The following is a 21,151-nucleotide window of genomic DNA, read 5'->3' as shown; positions in this document are numbered from 1 at the left end:
AGCTCTCAATGAGTGTTTAAACAAACACCATGCCACTCTCCTAAGCCTTCCAGATGTTTGCAATAAAATGTCAGGTTTTGCCTTTGGGACTCGAAATAAAATTTAACTACCTTCACCCTGTAATTATTCTCTTAGCTCTCCCTTCATAAATTTATCTGCTTTCTATCAGGATAGAAAAAAATCCGATTATAAACTCGGACCGTAAAACAGCCACCGCTTTCCCTCCATTTTACCAGGACCTCTCTCGTTTCTTTCCTGCTTTCGGCGTGTTTCCCGGCCACAAAGCAGCTAAATGTCCCGTCTCCCAATATTGTTCCTATGCTTTAGCCCGTCTACAGAACCCCGGTCCCGTGTCTGGAGCTGGGGCTGTCCCCGTGCTGTAGGTAACGATGGTGAACCCTTCGGAACAAGCGGGTCCCTCTCCCATACAAAGGCTTGCAGAGACCTCTGACTTTTGGCTGCTACCTTAGAACAAGAAAAGCAGAGCTAAGAGCCCTACATCGGGTATTGACCAAAATTCAGAACATCCCGGAGCGCTAAACGATATTTTCCTCCCTTTCTTTCTCATTTTTTTCGTTTTCAGCCCTATTTCGTTCCCCTTTCAGCTCCGCGGAGCTTCCGTAGCGTTCAGCTTTTGCTTCCCCAGTCACCCACCCCTCCATCCCTTTCTCCCTGCGCCCCGCCGGACTCTCAGACCCCGCACACACAGGAGGTGGCTGCAGCCCCATTTATTTATAATTATCATCGTTTTCCTTCTCTCTTTGCAGACGTACCGCCCGCCCCGAGCAGGTGAGCTCTGGGGCGGTGAGAGGCCTGGGGTCGGGCGGGGACCTCCCGAAAATGATTCAGAGAAGCCCTTGGATCGGGACGAGGGGAGCGCTCGGCCCAGCACCATCGGCCCCTGTGCGGAAGGGAAGGGGAAAAGGCGGCCGCCCTCGGGGGTCTCCAGGTGTCCTCCCACCTCCTGCCCCCGTCCCCTGTTCGCAGGTGGACTCAGGGGCGATGCTGGTTAGCGGGCTGAAAGAGATCTCAGAACGGCTCCCGGTGTTCGTTTGGTCGGTTTTGTGTGCGTTTTTTTCTTCCTACTTATTGGGATTTCGGGTGTTTCGAGGTATTCTGGAGATTTATTTATCCGGACGGAGCTGTGCTTCTCCCCCGAGTCCCCACGCCCCGCCCGCCACGTCCCCAGTGGCCTCGGATCCCGCACACAGCGGCTCCCGCACGGCTCCGAGGCGCACAACGGCCCTTTGTTACCAGGCGGAACCCGAGGTTCGGTGCTCAGGGCGGAAAGCCGAGCTGTGTCGCTTTCACTGTGTGCTCTGGCTTAAAACAAAATAAATACGGGGCATTTCTTTTTTAATCCTTTTTTTTTTTTTCTCTTCGAGGCGAAGCTCTTTGAACGTGCGCTCACCTCCGCCTCTCGCACGATGTGTTACGCTGTAAACGATCCCGTTTAGAGCCGATCCTAAAACTCAGCAGACTTTAATGGCATCATTCAGGGAGCGAGGGCTGAAGGATGCCATCACTCCACTCTCGAGCTCAGGAGTTTCCCCACACGGTCACCAAAGAGGGAGAGCGGCCTCGGCATCCACGCGGCCCAGGAGGGATCTCACCCATCTCACCGGACCCCGGACTCGGCTCCGGGTTCCCGATCACGGCCACGAAGGCCGCCCCTTAGGGCCGCCTCGGGACATAGCCCGGAATTCACCCACGTGTATTGCAATGCGTGCCGCGATAATTGCTTTGAGCGAATTCCATTAACCAGAAAGCTGTAAGGATCGAGCAGCGACGGGGCCGTTTGCTTGCGGTGCCCCTCGTAGGGAGGTTTTAATTTCTGCTCGTTTTTATTTTTATATTCGAAAACAGAAGCGTTGGGAACGAAATGTGAGAGGATCTCATTGCCACCTCGGTTCGGCCTTCCTACGGCCGCACAACCACCGGGGAACGCCATACGGGGATCCCCCTGCCTGCCTCGGTGCGAGGCTGTTTTTGGCCGGGTCCCTCAGCGTTAGGAATGTATACACCGCAGTGATGCTCTCTCTGAGCGGGTTCCTCTTTTCTCCTGTATCCCGGAGCCACCGCAGCCTCGGGACCCCGCTGAGCGTGAGGCCCCGTAAGGTGGGAGAGCCAGACGGGTGGCAAAGGAGTTTCGGAGGGAGTTGTGACAGCCCCGGAGGGGGCATATGGGAGTGACCGTGAAGGTTCTCCACGCAGTGGGGTTCGTGTGGGATGCGGCAGCAGAACGGATACGGCGACGAATGTTCTGAAGCTGCCGGACGGTCGGACTCTGCACCTCGCAGTCAGAAGCACCGCCGAGGAATTGGGGTTTCGACCCTGCAGACGTGCCACCAAGCCCCCTCCTTCCCCCCCCCCCAACCCCGTGTTCTGTGATCCCGCCCAGCGGCGTTCGCTCGCCCTCCTCTGCTGTGGTTTCCCCTCTCGCCTTTCAGGATCTCCCTCTCCTCTCCTCTCCTCTCCTCTCCTCTCCTCTCCTCTCTTCTTCTCTTCCTTCTTTCTCGACTTCCTCTCCTCTCCCTCATCTCTCTTCCCGTCTCTCCTCCTCCTTCTCTCCTTCTCCTGCTTCCTCTCCTCTCCTTCCTTCTCTTCCGTGCTCCTTTCCTCTCCGTTCTGCTCTCCTCTCTTCCTCTCCTTCTCCTCTTCTCCTGTTTCCTCTCCCCTCCCCCCACTCCCTCTAAAGTCCTCGGAGGAATGTTGGCTGAACCTCCCCAGCCGCTGCCATCTTTTCCCTACGATGGCAAAGTCGACGTCGTTTGCGGACTTGCCCAACGCAAACATCGCATTAAGGAGTATTTCGAGGCACTTAATTGTCGCCCTGCAGCTCTTTGATGCGGTCTATAGGCACCAGTGTCTGATTTCTCCCTACGACTCTCCGGTGTCCGCATCCTGTACATCGCGTTGCCTCCACACCCTGTTCTCGCTTTGTAAAAACTCGATCTACTCCTATACGGCTGCAGCGCAAATCCCGCGGCAGCTCCGTTCCGCACCGCACGGCCGCCTCCAGCGGCACCGGGCCGCCTCTGCTCTGCCCACGGAGATTTCTTCGCTCGCAGCTCCACACCGAGGCTGCGGGAGGGGACACCCTTGTCTCCTCGTCCCCACAGGGCAGCGGCATGGCACTGAGCTCCTCGCTATCCAGAAAGCGGGTGGAACTCTGTGGGTCCGTCCCCAGCCGCACAGCTTAAGAGATGCTCAAGTTCCAAGCATTCCGAACGCATCTCCCCGGGGAGGAGCTGGGAACATCCCCACAGGGAGATGATGGATGGGGGGGGGAGCTGCAACGACTCACCCGAGGCGATACTTTAGAGATGGATAGGAAAACCGAGAGGAAGATACGGAGGGAAAACCCTCCGAGCCCACACGTGAGGCTGGGGACGCGCATCGTGCTGTGCACGGCACTTTCGGCTTTAGGACTGCGGAGCATCTCTCACGTCCCTGGGGGCCTCTTCCCTCTCCTTCGCCTTTCATTTCCCTCCTTATGGATCGGGCTGCTCCGAGCCTACACTCGAGAGGGAAAGTGGTCGAGAAGTCCCCAGCTCCTCCCAGGGATCTTTCCCTGACCGTGGAGGACCTGGGTCACAAGGATGGGCATGCACTGGAGACAGCTAAAGGCCGGGTCCTGCCGTCCCAGCCCGGCATGTTCGCCCCTCACTTCGGAATGGTTGTGGAGCAAGGATCGACCCCGCAAGCTCTGTGAGCTGTGTGCACTAGGCAGGGACCTTGCTCCGCTGAGCAAACGCGGATGTTACGCTGGCCTTGAGCAGATGTTCTCGCAGCCACCCCCTGCCCCGTCCCGGTTATCTCGGTACTCCCTGCCTGCCATCTCCCCCTTCCAAGGTGACCTCATCCTCTGCATGGTTGCCATTACTCTCCGAGTTACCCAACTAGTTTAAAATAAATAAATAAATAATAGAATATAAATTGCTGGTTTGGGAGATCAAAGTGAAGATTTGTGGTGCATCTGGAGACCGGAGGAAGAAAAAAAAGAATAAAAAAAATACGGAGCGGCAGCAGTTGCACGACTTCAAAGTGCTTTTAACAATGATTTTTTTCTCTCCCTTTCCTCTCCTCCCCGATCTCTCAAGCATCAGATAAAGACAATGAGCCCCGGGGCGGTTTTCCAAGAGGAGAACCTGCCCCAAGGGCGAAAGGATAGCGGGCAGCCGGGAAAAACCTTGCGTAGCTTTACTTCTTCCTATCCCACGGAGAGCATAGGAAAGCCTAATGCTGCTTGCCCCAGCACGGCGTCTGCGAGCCGTGTTATAGAGTACAGGGCAAAGACCAAGTCTTGATTATTTTATAGAGGCTGCTAAAAGCCCGCACACGCCCCATGTAGTGCAACGGCCAAGAACCTGTGGGGAAGGGGATTCTTCCAGCTGGGAGGTTTTCTCCTGCGGGCCCCCCCGGCACGGAGGGATCCGAAGGACGGTGTTGGGGACAGCGGGAAACGTTCCCTTCTTTGGTTATGAGGGACCTCGAGATGAATGGTCCGAAACAAAATTGGAAAAATGGGGAAGGGAGGGATGAGCAAGCAGCGATCTGCTTATCGCTGCCCCTGCTCCTCGCCCTGTTCTCCCCTTCGGGGGGACCGCCGGGAGCCAAGGAGAGCGAACCCGGGAGGTGCAGGGGCCACGACCCCGCGCTGCCGACCCCGGCCCTCGGCCCTTTTTCCCCATGGAGCTTCGGGTCCGAGCCTTCGGGATAAGAGCAGGAGGGGAGAGATCCCTTTGGCGTGGGCTGCCCGCGAGGAGGAAAAGGCAGCGAGTGTCGGGAGGGGAAACCTGACAAAAGCTTTTAGGGTTCGTGGCAAAGCCGGAAAGGGGATCCACCAGAGGCCGCCGAGCAGCGCTCACGGCGCTCCGCTCGCTGCTGTCAGACCCGGAGCTGCCTCGGCTCTGCTCGGAGACCCCGCAGAAGGCCCGAGCCGCCCCTGGCAGCGGGGCACGGACGGGTCACGGCCCCCACTGCTCCCTCTGCGACCCCCTTTTATCGTGTCTCTGTCTCCTCGGCTTTCCGCTTGTTGTTTTCTTTCATACTTTTTTTTTTTTTTCCCTTCCCCTTTTCAATCGTTAAGCGCGAGCCTCGATCTAGCCGCTGTTAAGTTTTATTCCCCTTCCCTACAGCACAGGCTGCTCGGCTGCCCGTCTCCTCTCCAGGTTTCAAGTTCCAGGGCCGCAGGACCCTCCCGAAGGCCGCTCCCGTTTCACCCAGGCACCGCAGCCCCGCGCTGCCTGAGCCGGGTGCGGTGACGCCGCTCTCCCGTCCCGCAGCTCCGACATCGGGCACAGAGAACAACAGCCCGGAGCGAACCTTTGGGCGGGGAACTCCACGCAACCCTCCCTCTGTTTTAAGGCTCTCCCTCCCTCAGAACACCTTTATCTTAGCACAGTGCCCAAACGCGTCATCCTACAGACAAGACCGGGCCGGGTGTGCGAGCTCTCGACCTCTCGCTGCAATGCAAGCGAACACTCGTTATTCCCGTTTGCAACAGAGCAGAGACAGGAGAAACTCCGGTTGGAACACGAACCATCTCCGAGCTCAGATCATGTTTATTCCCGAAGGAAAGCAGCTGCGGAGCGGTGACCCGTTCATTCACGTGCCCTACAAGGGATGGAGGTGATCTCCTCCCGCACCGTACGCTCTCGCACCTCCCCGTTAAGCTGCGTGGCGACTCGGGGGCTTTATCCGGTCCATGTCCACGTGTGCGCATATAAACACAAATATATTTCCTTTAGAAAAGCCATCTCCTACTGCTGAGATCGAATTTGATTTGAGGGCCTCAGCAGCTCGGGAGGGAGACGGCTCTTTGTATGCACCGTTTCTCAAACGAGAACTAATACTGAGGAGAAAAAGAAGAGAACAAAATAAAATGGTAAAGCGGCAAAGGATGTACCTGAGCATTCACCGGCTGAATGTAGGTTTCCTCTCCCAGAAAGCCCAACCCGAAGGACAGACAGACGGACACACAGACAGAGAGGGGGGCGGGGAGGGAGTCACAGCGATTTTGCAAGCGAGAAAACGCTTTTGAGCTCAGCCCGGAGAGGGGTGGCACAGCGCAGGGGGTGCAGTTCGCTCGGATTTGTTTATTTGGACGGAAGCAATCCGTACGTTCGTAGGGGTTGCTTCGCACCAGCGCTGTCCTTCCAGCGGTAAAGCTGTAGCTGGGGATACCGAGGGTAAAGCCCCACCGCCCAGACTGGAGGCTCGGCCTCGGCTCCGGGGCCGTCCGTACTCACCACCCCTGTGCCGCGCTCGTGGGGATTGCGGGGACAGCGCTGCGGGGCCGCTCCGCACAGCGCCCGGAGGGGAGGGCGGCCCGACAGCACCACATGCGTAAAGCGCTCCCACGCGATACACCCACGAGGGAAACACGAGGATGTGATGAGGCCGAGCTCATCAGCGCAGGGGCAACGACAGGGACACTGCTGCTCCTTTTGGGGACTCTCCCAAAGCGGGGTTTGGTGCCTTCCCCTTTAAATTCATTTGTTCTTCTTAATCAATTAATCTCTTATTCATTTTTTTTATCATTTATTTTCCCATCCATCTATCTATTTATTCGCTTACTAATGTTCACACCGGGTCTTAACTCCAGTTCTTGGTCTGTTCACTACAGCCATCAGTGCTCAGTGCTTCGCCTGCTTTCCCTGAGAGCAACGAATCAGTCCCAAGGATACCAGTTTCCTCGGGGTCCTCTTGAAAACGTATTTCCCCGAGATTTTATTTAATCCCTCCGCCCAAACAGATCTCCCAAACCACCCCGCAAACCCTACAATGTGGAAGGAGTCACATTCTTATGAATACGCCTTTCCCAACTCGCAAGAATTAGGGGAGAAAAAAACTAAACCATATGTGTACAACGCCACATTCCGTATGCACTATGAGATAAAGAGCTTTGCGGCATTGGTTCCATGGAAGTCATTAAAAAGAAAGCCCACAGAGATTATATCTGCGTATGCGAGGCGAAGGCTCGCTTAGACCAATTATTTCGGGCACAGCAACGCTTCAACGCCCGAAAATAAAAGAATAAAGGAGGAGATGGCACCCGGATGGTGGCGACGGGCGTTGGGGGCTCCGTTTCCCGAGCCGTGCCATCTCTCTAATTGTTTTCTGCTTTCTTTTTCTCCCTTAAATTGGTTTTAGTCTGCGGGTGGGTGCTCGGCAATTCCCGGCTTTATTCCTCACGGCGGTACAACCTGTCCGCCTCGGCTGGATCGGGAGGGAGGCAGTCGGAGAGCCGCTCTCCGTCTCCGCGAAGGTCCCGATGGAGGCTCAGAGGCCGCTGCCCACCCGCGAGTGGGGCCAAGAGGGCTCCGGGGCAGCTCTCAAGGCCGGGAGCAGAAGGGGTTGTCCGAAACCCGTAGCTTCTCTTTGTTTTCAAAGAAACGTACGTCGCTTAGCTCAGTTTCAGCACAGTTTTTAGCACAGCTTTTAGCTGTTCAGCCATGAACGAATAGAGCCGAGGGGCCGTGTGTCACAGCCCGTCCTGCAGCAAGAGTAGATGCTGCTTCATCTACTCACACACCCACGGTGCTGTCGTGGTCGTTATCAGGGTCAGGTGTATTTGGTCCCATTGCATGCTCTCTCTCTAACACGGAATAACACAAGCTTCTCCCTTTCCACCTAAGTCAGAAAGGCGATGAGTCGGGCTGCCTCCGGCTGAACTATTTGTCGTGTTTGGGAAGCAAGAGAACTTAACCAATAACCCCTCTATGGGCAGAGATGATCAACTCTGAGCAGTCCCTCTTGGTCACTAAAATCCTCCCCATTCCCCAGCTTGCTTTAGGGAAAGTGCTGGGGAATAGTGCTCGGGAGGGGATGGGTCCAGAGGGCTGGCCCCGGCGGTGGGGCTGGATTAGGGACTGGGGCTGCTCCTTTCTCTGCTCTTCAGGATGCCGGCACCTCGGGCTCTCCCGTGCCAACTCCAGCGTCCTTCTGGAAGGATGCAGGGAGCGGACGTGGGCTCCTAAAGGCAAAAGGAGATGATTGAGCTCTGGGGACACGGGGACACCGCCCTTGTGCAGCGCCAGGACGGGGAGCCGACTGGAGAACCGGAGCTGCCCTCCTCCGCCCCAGTCCGAGAGCGCCCAGAGCCCCGCGGCCGCCCCCTGGCGCTCCCTGCCTCCCTGCGGCGCATCGCTCGCTCTCGGGGTGGGACTTGCGGCAGCAGCAGGCTGGCAGATATCCACCGATGGAGCGAAAGCCTTCCTCAAATCAAAAATCAAACAAAATAAAATCATTAAAAAAATCCCCAAATCCAAGCCCAAGCTGTTTACTATTCAGGAAATTCGGTAATTATTTTTCCCCTCCCTGTAGTGGCATTACCCTTCTTTTGATATTAGATCCTCGCTAGAGGCCCTCACTTTCGGACTGCAGACAGGAGACAAAGATTAAGGAGCCGCGGCAGAGGTTGTAGTGTAAGTTGCTTTGGGGATATTCTCAGGTTTTCTTTTTTCTTCCCTGTGAGACAGAATCAAAAGTATCAGGCCAGAGTGGGATAGCCTGCAGGTTTCTGTAAAGCGGACAACTTTGATGCTTTCATTGGATGCATTATTTATTACTTTGGATTGAACTGTCTGCCCTCCAGCACTCTCTCTGTGTTCATCCATGCAACAAGCATCGCTAACCGTGCACCTCAGGAAGGAGCGCTATAGCTCAAAGCCAAGTTCATCTTCAGCTGGGAAGCTCAAAATGTTCGGCAAACATTAGTTTAGCCTTCCTGCATCTCTGCTACGAAGTCAGCAAAGGGAAGGGAGGCAAAGCAAGCTAAGCGATTTGCTGAAGGGCATCAGAGAAACAGAGAGTAAAAATAATACTAAAGGAGCCGAACACTAGAAGGCAGACAACAAAGATCCAGTCGTTTCAAATATGACAAACTGCTGATACACATTCGGTTGCTTTCAATGAAACTGCAGAAAGAACATTCTACAAAGTTGATAGAAAACTCTCTAGTTATTTTAATTTTTCAGCTGCTGATATTCAGCTGCAGATTCATTACATCCTTTCTTAAGCTGAAGAGAGCTAAGACAACTCCCCCAAACCTTCCAATATCCCTTAAATCTTCTCAGGCCACCCAGTGGTCTCCCCTGACAACACACTCATCATCCACTGAAGCATCCTCATAAACCACAGAGATGACATTCACACTTCAGCTCATCCATCTCCCCAAAGCCAAGTGGAGAGAAGAGCAAAGCCCTGTGAGTCAGGGTTTTGCTGGCTGAAAGATGTGAAAAAAGAGGAGTTTCTACTCCAATGGAACCTACCAGCGTGTGGTATGGGTGAGCAAGATGGATTAAAAGAGCTGTGATGTTCAGCACTTCAATTTTGCCTTTATTCTCTACAGGTATACAGTAAATCTGAAAGCTGTTTCAACACTACCATGTGTCTGCAGTAAGGTCCTTAAAAATTAAAACCCCGCAAAACCAGATTTTATCTCTAGAGGAGTCAGTATAGCTTGCAATATTCAGCAAGACACCCAAATCCAAAGATCTTCAGCATATCCCAGAGCTATTTCTGCAATTATGGGGGCTGGTAAGCAGTCATGTCAGCATCAGCTGGCAGTTGAGGGCAGTCTAAAAAGAATAGGCGCCATACAACCACTCACAAGTTACTCATGTCCCACCACCCTAAACAGAATATTGCTGCTTTTTCTGATGTTGCTGTGGGAAACATCTGCCAGACAGGCTGTGAAGGAATGAATGTGGGCAGAGGAAGCCCCAGTCCCTGCTCCAGAATGTCTTTCTTGGTACAAGAACCACTTATGGAGTTCTTTGTTATTCACTCATCAAACACCATGAAGACAATCTTGACATACATTTGAACAACTGCTTCCGGTCACAATAATTCCCATCAGTCCCACAATGTTCAACACACAAAATCTTTGGTCAGTGAGGGGTATGTTTTAGGGAAGGAAACATGAGCATAAACAGGGTGAATGCAGTTAGTGACCACCTGAATAGGAAACTCTGGGTAACATCAGGGGGTAACATTGCTTTATAAATTTCATTTGTATTTAGCTTAGCAATATGTTTCTGCAAATGCTAAGGCATCAAGAAAGAAGTTTTCACCAAAGGCATGAAAAAGAATCTATATTCCGTGCTTCTATCAGGAAGCTTTATCAGTACCGGAGCATTGTTTCATGTGGACAGATGACAATAAAACCACACTAAGACTGGAGACACTTGCATGTGCACAAGTGATGCTGTCAATGCAGGATCTCCAGCCTGTACTTTGTGCCACCTGAGGTTCCCACCTATCTATACACATAATTCTTGGTCCAGAATTATTTAGGGTAGTAAGAGAGACCTGGTGCCATCTTGCTGTGTAGCAAGCTGCTGCTTCCCACCCAGGAGGGTGAATCCATTGACTCTTCAGATTAGATTCACAATGGCTTTACACTCATTGCATCAAGAAAGCAGATGGCTTACTTTACCACCAACACACAGCCTTGTGACTTCTCATGTCAGCCATATGAACAAGGCTATGACCATACTCCCATACCCAGGCTTTTACAAGCATGCTGTTACTACCAAACATTTAATAACTTTTAAGGACTCCAGCGCTGGAACTCTTGTCCTGACATTTTGTCTTGCAGATAGACCAAATATAGCACATCTGGAACTGATTGAGCCTTCTGGTGTGGCATAGATTTGCCGTTCCTGCCTCACATCCATGTTGGAGTGCTGAGAGCACAACAGCACAACAGACGTTAAGCTCAGGGCTTAGCTTCACGTTCACAGGCACTATGAGACCACTCATGTAGTGGATAATCTCATCTTCATGTCACGGTGTTCTGCAACAGCAATTTACCACAGTAGCAAAATCTCTACCCAGATGCTAAACCGTTTGTTAGAAACTAGCACATGGGATCATCCCTTAGCGTGGGTTGGAATTTCATCTTATAAAAACCAATTGTTGAAACCAAAGCTGCCTAAAAGATAACGATCCTTAGATAGTTCATTTGCATAGCAATAGGAAAGTGTTGTATGTGGAATGACTTTTCACTATCACTCAACAACATAAATACTTCTCTTTTGTATCTTCTACAATATATCCATTAGCACAACAACAACAACAAGCCAAGAAACAAACAACAACAAAACAAACAAACAGTTAAGTCCTATGATGTATATTCTGAAATAATGAGAGGAGTAGCCTAGGTCCTGCCAAGACTTTCAGCTGCACAAGAAAAAGCCATTCAGCTTACAAGTATTATTGCCAAACTGTTTGAAGGAAAGTAAAGGTGCAGATTGGACTAAGCTTGGAGAGGGATACATCACTCTTATTTTCAAGAAAAGGAGAGAGGAAGACTTGGGGTTGTGATCCTCACATCTGTGCCTGCAAAGATAATGGATTAGATCTTTCTGGAAGTTATGTTAAGGCACATGAGAGCCAAATTAATGATCTGTGAGATCCAGCACACCTTCAACAAGGGCAGATAGTGCTTCACCAGCCTGGTGGTATTCTATGACAGCGTTGGTGGACAAAGGGCAACTGAAGTTGCCTACCTGTATTTCTGCAAGACCTTTGACATGGTCCCACACAACATCCTTATCTCTAAATTGAAGAGAAATGGATCTGATGTCTGGAATCTTCTGTGGATTAAAAGTTGGATGGTTGCAGCCACTAGATTCTGATCAATGGTTCTGTGTCCAGGTGTAGGTAAGTGATGAGTAGTGTTCTCCGTAGTTCTGTTTTGCTATCAGTACTCTTCAATTTTTTTGTCAGTGACATAGACTATGGGATGGGGTACACTCTCAGCAGGTTTGCTGATGACACCAAGCTGAGTGGTGCAGTTGACACAATAGAAGGAAGGGATGCCATCCAGAGGGACCTCAACAAGCTTGAAAAGTGGGCCCATGTGAACCTAATGAGATTCAATAAGGCCAAATACAGGATGTTGTACTTGGGTCAGTGCAATCCCAGGTATGTGTACAGACTGAGGGCAGAACACGTGGAGAGCAGCCCTGTTGATAAGGACTTGGGGATCCTGGTGGAACAAAAGCTTGACTTGAGCCAGCAGTGCGTACCTGCATCCTGGAAGGCCAACTATATCCTGGGCTGCACGAAGAGAGAGATGGCCAGTGGGGAGAGGGAGGTGATTGTCCCCCTGTCCTCTGCCCTTGTGAGGCCTTGCCTAGAGTACGCTGCATCTAGACCTGGAGCCTCCAAGCATGAGAAAGATGTGGAGCATGTCCAGAGAAGGGCCACAGAGATGATCAGAGCAACACAGATAGCACAGGGTGGAAGCATACCTCTTTCACTTTCAACTCTTCTTTCTTCCATCAGGAAAGATGTAATTTGATTTCTTCCTCACAACCAATTTGGGATAATGCCTTATCTTGATTTCCACAGCTCCACATGGACCATCTATGCCAACAAGGTAACTGGGAACAGAAATGTCCTTTTGTGGAAACTCTTACTGTCCCTACTCACTGCACATCAGCAGGCATTACAGAGGGGTTTCATGGAGCATGAACTGGATGAACTTGAACAAGAAAATGAATTGCAGGAGTGCACCTACTGATCTCTAGTTATAATTAAGCAGTAAATCTGTGGGAGAAGACTAGAGCTAGTGTGAAGGAAGTCTCTTTGAGAATATGTAGCATCAGTCCTACTGCAATATTAGTTTTGCTCTGAAGAGATGTTTTAGTTCATCTGCACTGCTTTACTGGAGTAAACACTGTCACAGAACACCATCTAGAATGTGTGCTTATACAAATGTTCTAAAGAGGAAAGAGGGAAGCAGAACAAAGCGATCACAGTAGGCTGGAATCAAACAATTTTTATAGTAGTAAGTGCATGTTGCTTTACGCTCAGCTTCTTCCTGACAAACTCCTTTAGAGCGCTCAAGGAATGCTAAGAGATAGCCAGGTTAGGTCCAGCCAAATGCCAAGATAATTAACTTCCCAGAAAACCATGCTCTCAGAAAACTGAAATAGGCATCAAACAACTACATTATAGCTGTCTTCTCTCAGAGGACTCTAATGATTGTGACTGTTAGCAGTGCAGGGATTACCGCACTGGTCAGATGTAGCTTTTGTTTTGAGAAGTCCTGCACAGGAGCTACTAAAATAAAGAGGCTAAGCCAACAATCTGTAGGTGAACATATTCATTTTATAAAAGTCTAACTTTTCTGAAGAGGAAAAAACAGGCATATTTCCTTAATCCAAGAAGGTAAGACTGGCAAGCAAGATTTGTTCAACTGAGAAGGGAAAGAGAAGAAAAAAAAACCCACACAATCCATTTCTAAGTTAATGAAAAAACAGTGAATTAGATTGAAACATTGCTAAACATTCTAGGTAGAAGACCTTACACCCAACAAAGGGCCCTTCTGAAGCTGTTATTACTGCTCCATTTCTGTAATGTTCAGAAAAATCTTGACAGTTTTATAGAAGTGCAATAGTTCAGAGCAGTTCAGGCATCAAGCCAGAATTGCTTGTTGGTGTCTCACACACTCACACACACACACCCTTTAAAATGGTATTGAAGGCATATGAATACTCCCACTTCTTTTTTCACTGCAAATGAGATGTGTTTTATGCCAGTCCTAGGTGTTACGTGATTTGAGCAACGTATGCATAAAAAGAAAGTGAAACTACAGTTGGTCTTTTGAATGCATGTTCCTATCTTTGTTACTGGGGAAAAAAAAAGAAAAGAAAAAGAAAAAACAAATAAAAAAGAGGCAGAAATCAGATCCATTATTGTTGAAGATTCTCTGTGTCAGCATCTCACAAGTACAGTACCAGTTTCTCCTAAGGAACCAACTGTAGGTGAGGCCTTTGGTCCAATCCAAGCGTCACAGCAGGAGGGAGTATTTGCTTTTCATAATGTTACATGCTTTGACTCACAACGTACAGAAGTCAGAGGTTGACAATTTTTGCGCAAGAAAAAAATCATTAAAAAGTGAAGATTTACTTTAACCGAAGCATTTAGTTAAACAAACCCAGTAAGCTTTAATCTTGATATTAATCAATAATACTAATCATGAGGTGTGTCCTATTTTTTTTGCCTTGTTTCCTATGCAGACTGGTATATATTTTTTTTAATATCTTATGAAACACTGATAAAAGTCTAATGAAATACCTATGTAACCACAGCAATGTGTCCCCGTTGCAGTCTGCTACAGTTACTTTGAAATCAAAGACTGTTTTTGAATACATTTGTTATTTCTAGAGGACTTGTTAATACTGCACTGTGTTTTACCTCATTCTCACCATTCACTCTGCTCCTCTTGCACTAACACTAGAAACTCCACCATTATCAAATATTTGCCTCGTGGTTCTCTTTCTTCAGATCCTTAATGAGCAAATACAGCTCTCAGTGCAGATTCCAGATGCTCAGACCACTATGTCTTGTTTTGCAAAATTAACTAATTATTTCTGAATCATATAACTGTTAATTAAGTGCATTAAAAACCAAACAACTTTAATTATTAAAATCTGCATTACATAGAAATTCCCAATTTTTTCAACTCAGTCATATAAGACTGCAGTTCTCCATGACAAATGACACAGGCACGAGCTTACAAAGTATGAAACTCTCAAAGTTTAAACACAGCACCATTAAATATGCTAGCACAGGACAAGGAAGGCTTTCATTACATCTTATCATGTACTAGAATCATAGGATCAAAGAGTATCCTGAGTTGGAAGAGACCCTCAAAGATGATCATCAAGTCCAACTCTTGGCTCCAAAGGACCACCCAAAATTCAATTCCCATGTCTGAAAGCATTGTGCAAACACTCCTTGAACTCTGTGCCCACCTCCCTGTGGTGCAGCCCCTGTCCCTGACCCCCAGCTGCCCCTCCCCTGGCACAAGCTCCATGCTGTTCCCTCGGGCCCTGTCGCTGTCACACACATAGCAGAGTTCAGCGCTGCCCCTCCGCTCCCTGTGAGGAGCTGCAGCCGCCATCAGCACAGCACTGGCCAACTTCAACTCTAAATAAGCTTTGGCTGCACAATTTTTTCTCTCTACAGATGTAAACAGCACCTCTTGTAGTACCCTGACATCACCTGACCTTGTTTGCAGTGTTCAGAAAGTTACCGTCAAGGTGTCTCAGGAATTTTATGGACCTGTTTGTATCAACTGTGTGGTGCTCCCAGCTAACTCCTAACAAACTGATGTCACCCATTAGCACAAGGGTGGCTGATCTAGAAATATCCTTCTACTCTTTACATAGTAATTAATTAGCGTTGTCATCTGGTCTGGGTGGTGATAGCAGAGTACCACAATGATATCTGCTTGCCTGCTTGTCCCATAATACTTAACCAGAGTATCTCAATCATGTCATTGCCAATTGTAAGCTCGATACAGCCAAGCTGTTCCATTACATACAGTGCCACAAACTGCTTCTCCTGCCCTGCCTGCCCCTCATGAAAAGCCCATAACCATTCAACATGACACATCACTCACAGGACCTCAGTAGCACATCATCCTTCAAACTTTGGTATGTCATCTCACAGCTTATCACTGGCAGGCCTCGTTTCATCTCTTTTCATCTTCAAGTCTGGCTTGAAGTTCTTTCAATAAGCCCAGAAAAAAAAAAAAAACAAACAATTTTCCCTCTCTGAAAATGGTGCATCCTGTTAAGTACCACAGGCCTGGTGTTGCACTGACCATACTGTGATCAAAAAATCCAAAATTTTGCCAGTGACACCAGCCTCAGAGCCATGCATTGATAAGCTCTGCCTGGATATTGCTTCCAATATAAGCACCTGGATGGATAAAGAAAAACACTATCAGCACTCCCAAACCTTTAACCAATTGTCCCAAGAATCTGCAGAACCTTTTGATTGATTTCCTGATCTCATCACAGCTTAACTGTTGCCAACATCGAAAACCAATAATGAGTAGTAATCTGGGGCTGCACTAGGCTAGGAAGTTTTCTTGTAACATCTTTAATAGAGGCCCCAGGGGGGCAGCAGTCTTCTGGGTCTAGTCAGCGTATTGGGACCTCAGTTCTCAGTCACCAATGACAATAATAATAATAACAATAATAACTTTTCCTCTTAGTTGAGGTGGCTGTATTGCAGGCAGTAGGCTGACTTGCCCTTGGCAACTTCTCCAACATATACAGACGATCATCCACATGATTTTTTTATTGTCCTTCAAGTTCCTCTTGTGTCAGGACACCCAGGAAGATGAGGTTTAGCAGTGAGGTTTCACAAAGACCTATTTAATTCCATTTTGATAAAATATTTTACCATAATCCTGGCTATGAGCTCATCACAACTTTTAAATAATTAATTTTGCAAATTATATAGAATTACATACAGATCAACATAAGATCTCTTCCACGCATCTTTTCTCCCTGAGCCTTTTCAAAAGCAATCCTAGACTTGAACTGAACTGAAAATCTCAGGGCTTCCCTGCTATACCAAAAAGAAGGTGGAAAAAAGATGAGTTAAAGCCTGTGTAGCTTTCTGACAATTAACTTCAGAATCAATCAGGAGGATGGCAGTGCTGGCATACGTGAAATTCACATCTGCTCTGCATTCTTTGGAGAGACTTCCAAAGAGGCCATCTATCACTAGGAGCCACAGTGAGTTCTACAGTATGGGTATCAGTATCTGCAAGATAGATATCATCTTGTCTATACCTCAGCTTCTTGTAGTGGTCTGTGGAAAAACCCAAAACCCCATCTGGGCAACCTTGTATTCTGCCTTTGTGTATTTTCTTCATAACTGTGATTGCCTGCACCCTCTGACCATCCTGATAAGTTCAGAGCTGGTCCCACTGGAAGGAACTGGCTTCATACCCTTTTTTGATGCAAAGAGCTTAGCTATTCTACTTGGATTTTGCAGAGGAAAAAAAAAAAAGTTTTTGTTTCAAACTGTTTCAAAAAAAATAGCTGTCCCAGGAGCAAGTGATAAAAGTCCTTGCAACTGCTTGTCAGTTTCTACTGAAATCCCACCAGTCTTCTTACTTCTTGATAGACAGGGGTAGCCAGTTCTTTGGCTTTCTCTGCTCCAGTCTCTAAAATCTTTATCAGATAGGCTTTGTCTTCCTGGAGTTTCTTGATTTCATTCCTGATAGGTGTAAATTTTTGAATAACTGACTCCGCTACCACCATTTTGTAGTGAGCAGTATCAAGACCAACAGCTTGGTGCAGCACTTCTTCTATGCTAAGTCCCGTTACCGCAGCATGAATGGACACAAGGTTGGAGACACCAGGGCGTCTAGATGGATCGTAAGTCACCTCAGAGGTAAAGTCAGTCACAGCCTTTCGGAATTTCAGCACTATTTCCTCAGGGCTGTCTGCTATGTTAACAGTAGCTAACTTCTGTGGGTCTGACTTAGACATCTTCACCGCTGGATCTCTGAGGGATTTTATTTTCTTTGTTGTACCTTAAAAAAAAAAAGAAAAAAAAAGTATTAATTATGCACACGTATAGACAATTGTTTATTATGGTAACTGCTAATAACGTATGGTATTCATTGGTAAAAAGAAGCCCAGAAGAGGTAATCACCTTATTTTAGGGAGCTTTACCACCCCAAATTTCTTGGTAGCTCTCCCAAATATCAATAAAGACAGCTAGTTTTCTCTAACTAAACAATAATCAGCTCCATCACAGGGAAGGCACAGTTTAGATAAAACAAGTATAGGTATTGTACAAACTCCTAAGATACACCAAATTGAATAATGACATTAAGGGAATATTGCAAAGTCTTTTATTTAACAGAATCAACCCAAACTATTTCAGTCTTTCACCAAGAAACATGATTCATAGAGTACACAAAAGTACCTCTGAAAGTATTCACACTAAATGTTTTATGACATCTAATAAATTCAACTAAATTCACCACATATTCTTCAGTGACTGATCAACAATCTACTTAAAGAATAATTCAGGCGACCCTAGAAGGGGCACTGCTCTGATACACCTTTTGGAGGAGTCTTATCACTTCCCTGTAAATCTGAAGCAGCCCAGGCAATGCAGCTGTCTATATCTAGTGCGTGTGAACAGCTTCCTAACCACATAATTTATCGAGGACAGCTCCTTGGTTTGTGTATGCTTGCTCACTTATGCTTCTCAAGAGGAAAGTGAAAAGTACTTTTTACAGTTTGAGCTTTTTATTTTCTGTTAAACAGCCTCACCAGTAGCATAGGCTATATTCATCTCCTCTTTACAGTATTTACTATATAGTTGTTCATTAGAAACTGCAGAGCTTGCAAAACTCAGGAATCAACAAGCCCCACTCTGGGTCTAACTGGATCTAATACCAGTTTTGTCACAGAGGCCTGAAAACTGAGAAAGGTTTATTACTGTCTGTCTTTTCTAAGTTGAGTGCTCCTTGCCCTTTTGGGGCCGAAGGTCTCTGCTGTGCATTCCTCTACATTACTTATAACAAAGATGCAATGCTTCTTCCTTGCCCAATTTTTCACGTTTCTTAACAAACACACCATTTGCGCTATCTGACTCCCCGTCACCCCCCGGCCTATGACCTTGTAGCTCAAAAATGGCTGAGAAGATTTTACTTATAAGTCTCTTTGAGTTGAAGATAAAAAATTGGAAGTCTGAGGTCTGTAAGAGACCCTTACTGAAATCCACTGAAATAAATTAAACACAGTTATAAGACTTCCGTGCACCGTAACAATAAACCTACAAGCTGTTTAGTATGCTTAATGTAAATATCTACTACGCAGACACTGCAGAATTCTGCTTGCTGGAGGTCTTTTGACTTGCTCGTTATACACCTCCTGAACTAGCAACATAGAATAGAGTCCCTAACTAAAAGCTCTAGAACTTGAACAGCAGGGCTGACTGACAGATCAGTGCATAACTGTCCCCCCTTGACTAAAATAATAGATGCTGCATACATGCCTCTACCAGGGATTTGTAACGCCTTATGTCCATTTTGGGAGTACAATTTCACAGTCTCTTGTTTCTTGACACTTTGTCCATTTCTCCTCTTTTAGCATCAGTCTCATCTTTGCCTAGTCCTGGAGATTATTTCCACAATATTTAAATTTATCTTCAGACTTGAAGTGCAATTTAGGGAAAAAAAAAATAAACTACAAAAAAACACAACGATTGGCTTACTCAAAATGGCTTTAGGCACAGGAAAGAATTCTCCATATTTCTTGTTAAAATGTTGTGCTATATCTTGGGCTAGTTCCAGGTGCAGGACTTGATCTTCTCCAACGGGAACATGTGTCGACCTTTTAATAAAAGACAGATACAGGAAACTCAGCAAAGCTCTCTGGTCCCACTGAAACGTTACTCTGCCATTATTAAGGGCCAGAATGAGCCGAATACTCAGCTGGCTAGGTAGAGGTGCTGTGTGAACAAGATCCTTAACTGATTGCTCATACTCATCCCAGCATGAATCTGCTTTTTTTTGTGGTGAACTGAAGCACATCTCCAAGGGTAGAAATATCTTTTCACAAAAACGTGTATGGTAAAGATATCGGTAAGAGCAAATAATTAAACTCAGCTCAAAGAAAGGTTTTGGTCCTATCTCCTGCTGTCTCCTTAGAGATCAAAGAGCATGTGTTAGATTTTGTGAACAAAGCAAGTAAGATCTGCCAGGCATAATGTCCAAACTTGCCTTGTCATATTCCAATAAGATGTAACTATTGTTGAGAAGTCGGTATTGTGGATTTACCAATGGAAGAAAAGAAGAGAGCGGCTCTTTCTCATGGTTCACAATTATATAATGTGGGCCAGCATTTCTACCCACAAGTGCTATCTTTCCTAGACTAGGATTGTTAGGATCAAAGGATCATTTGATCTCCTGTACTAAACTCTGTAGCGTGAATGCAGTTCTGGAGGAAAACACAATCTGCAAGTGAGGACATGAGGAGGTGAAGATTCCATTACTTCCCCTGGTGATTCTTTCCCACAGTTAATCATACTTGCTAAAAATATGCCATTCTTTTAGATTAAGCTGACTTGAAGTTTTGCCAGCTTTTGATTACTCTCCCCTCCCTCCAAGCAGATTTTTTCTTTCCTAAAGCTTGTAGGGTATTCAGCTCTGAATCCTGGATATGTTCCAGTGTAAAGAAGTTCACTTTGCATCTTTTCTGTTCCTGGAAAATTTTAGTTCAACATGGTACTTCTTCCTTCTAACTCCAAATTACAGGGCAGACATCTAGAAATCATTTTGTCCACCTTTATCCCCCATCAAACAGTCAGCAAGACGACCTAAAAAGTTACAGTAGCCAATAGGAAATCACAGTGGCCTACAACTAACAGAAAGAAAATAAGGTACCATAATCAATATACTTTAAGCAGGTCAAAAGAAATGTTTCCATATGACAAAATGGTTCCATATTCACAGTTTGCCACTAAGCAGAAAACATATTGTTTTTATAAATGTCTCTGCATGATTCTTTGCCTTTCCCCTTGCTGCTTTTCTTAAATATTTCTGTCCTGTTGCTATTTTTGTTCCTTTCTGTCACATATTTACCTTCTGCCCGTTTTCCTTTTTCTTTGATCCTTGGTTCATCTGAATTCATACTGTTTTTCCCCTCCTCCTGCTCTTAATTCTTTGTGACTACTCTTCTCTTCCTGTGTTTCCATTTCTCCATGACTCTTGTTCCCTATATTATGTTTTTACATTTAAACATTTCTTATTAAACATACTATGCGAAATTTCTTCAAAGAGGTACTGTTTCTCTTTCACTTCCTTGTTTTGCGCTCTGTTTGGACAACCTGCTGTTAATACACGTAGTAGCAAACAAACCACAGACTTCACTAAAGAAGGATGAATCAAATGATCTTACTAGAGACAGAAGGGACATACATGGTTGAATTCAAACACCCAAAGTAGGGTAATTTACAATAAAGCTGCCTACTTAAAATACTTTAATGTCTTTAAAATACAATCAAATAAGCCTCACTGTTCAAAAAATAATTTTAATGTTCAGATTCTTCCTTTTGCTTACTTACGATTATTTTTAGATAAAATTCTCATAAATTAGAAGTATCATACTAGTCTTCCTTCATTAATGAGAACTGAGAATTACATTTGTCTAGATACATTTTTGAGGGGTTAACAACTTATTGAGGACAGTTAAAATCTATCATGAAATACAACAGGGTACACTACAAACTCTATCAGATGGTGTGTATGTAGTCAGCTCAAGTATTTTTACAGTATACTGCATGAAATAAAGTACACTTAATC

The 21,151-nt window shown here is 46.8% G+C and overlaps 1 protein-coding gene across 2 annotated transcripts in view; it reads right to left on the bottom strand.

Annotated features, from left to right (window-relative positions):
- Positions 1 to 13,706: 13,706 nt before the first annotated feature.
- The window catches only part of WARS2 (tryptophanyl tRNA synthetase 2, mitochondrial), a 41,288-nt gene continuing 33,843 nt past the window's right edge, over positions 13,707 to 21,151 (bottom strand). For both annotated transcript variants that reach the window (XM_015874134.2, XM_015874142.2), the window contains exons 5-6: positions 19,063 to 19,181; positions 13,707 to 17,365 (exon numbers count right to left, since the gene is read on the bottom strand). In XM_015874134.2, the coding sequence (XP_015729620.2) occupies positions 16,917 to 17,365; positions 19,063 to 19,181 (568 nt within the window). In that variant the 3' untranslated portion in view covers positions 13,707 to 16,916. The remainder of the gene's footprint in view (positions 17,366 to 19,062; positions 19,182 to 21,151) is intronic.

Source organism: Coturnix japonica, chromosome 1 (assembly GCF_001577835.2).
Source record: "Coturnix japonica isolate 7356 chromosome 1, Coturnix japonica 2.1, whole genome shotgun sequence".
NCBI lineage: Eukaryota > Metazoa > Chordata > Aves > Galliformes > Phasianidae > Coturnix > Coturnix japonica.
This window is presented reverse-complemented; position numbering and strand designations above follow the sequence as displayed.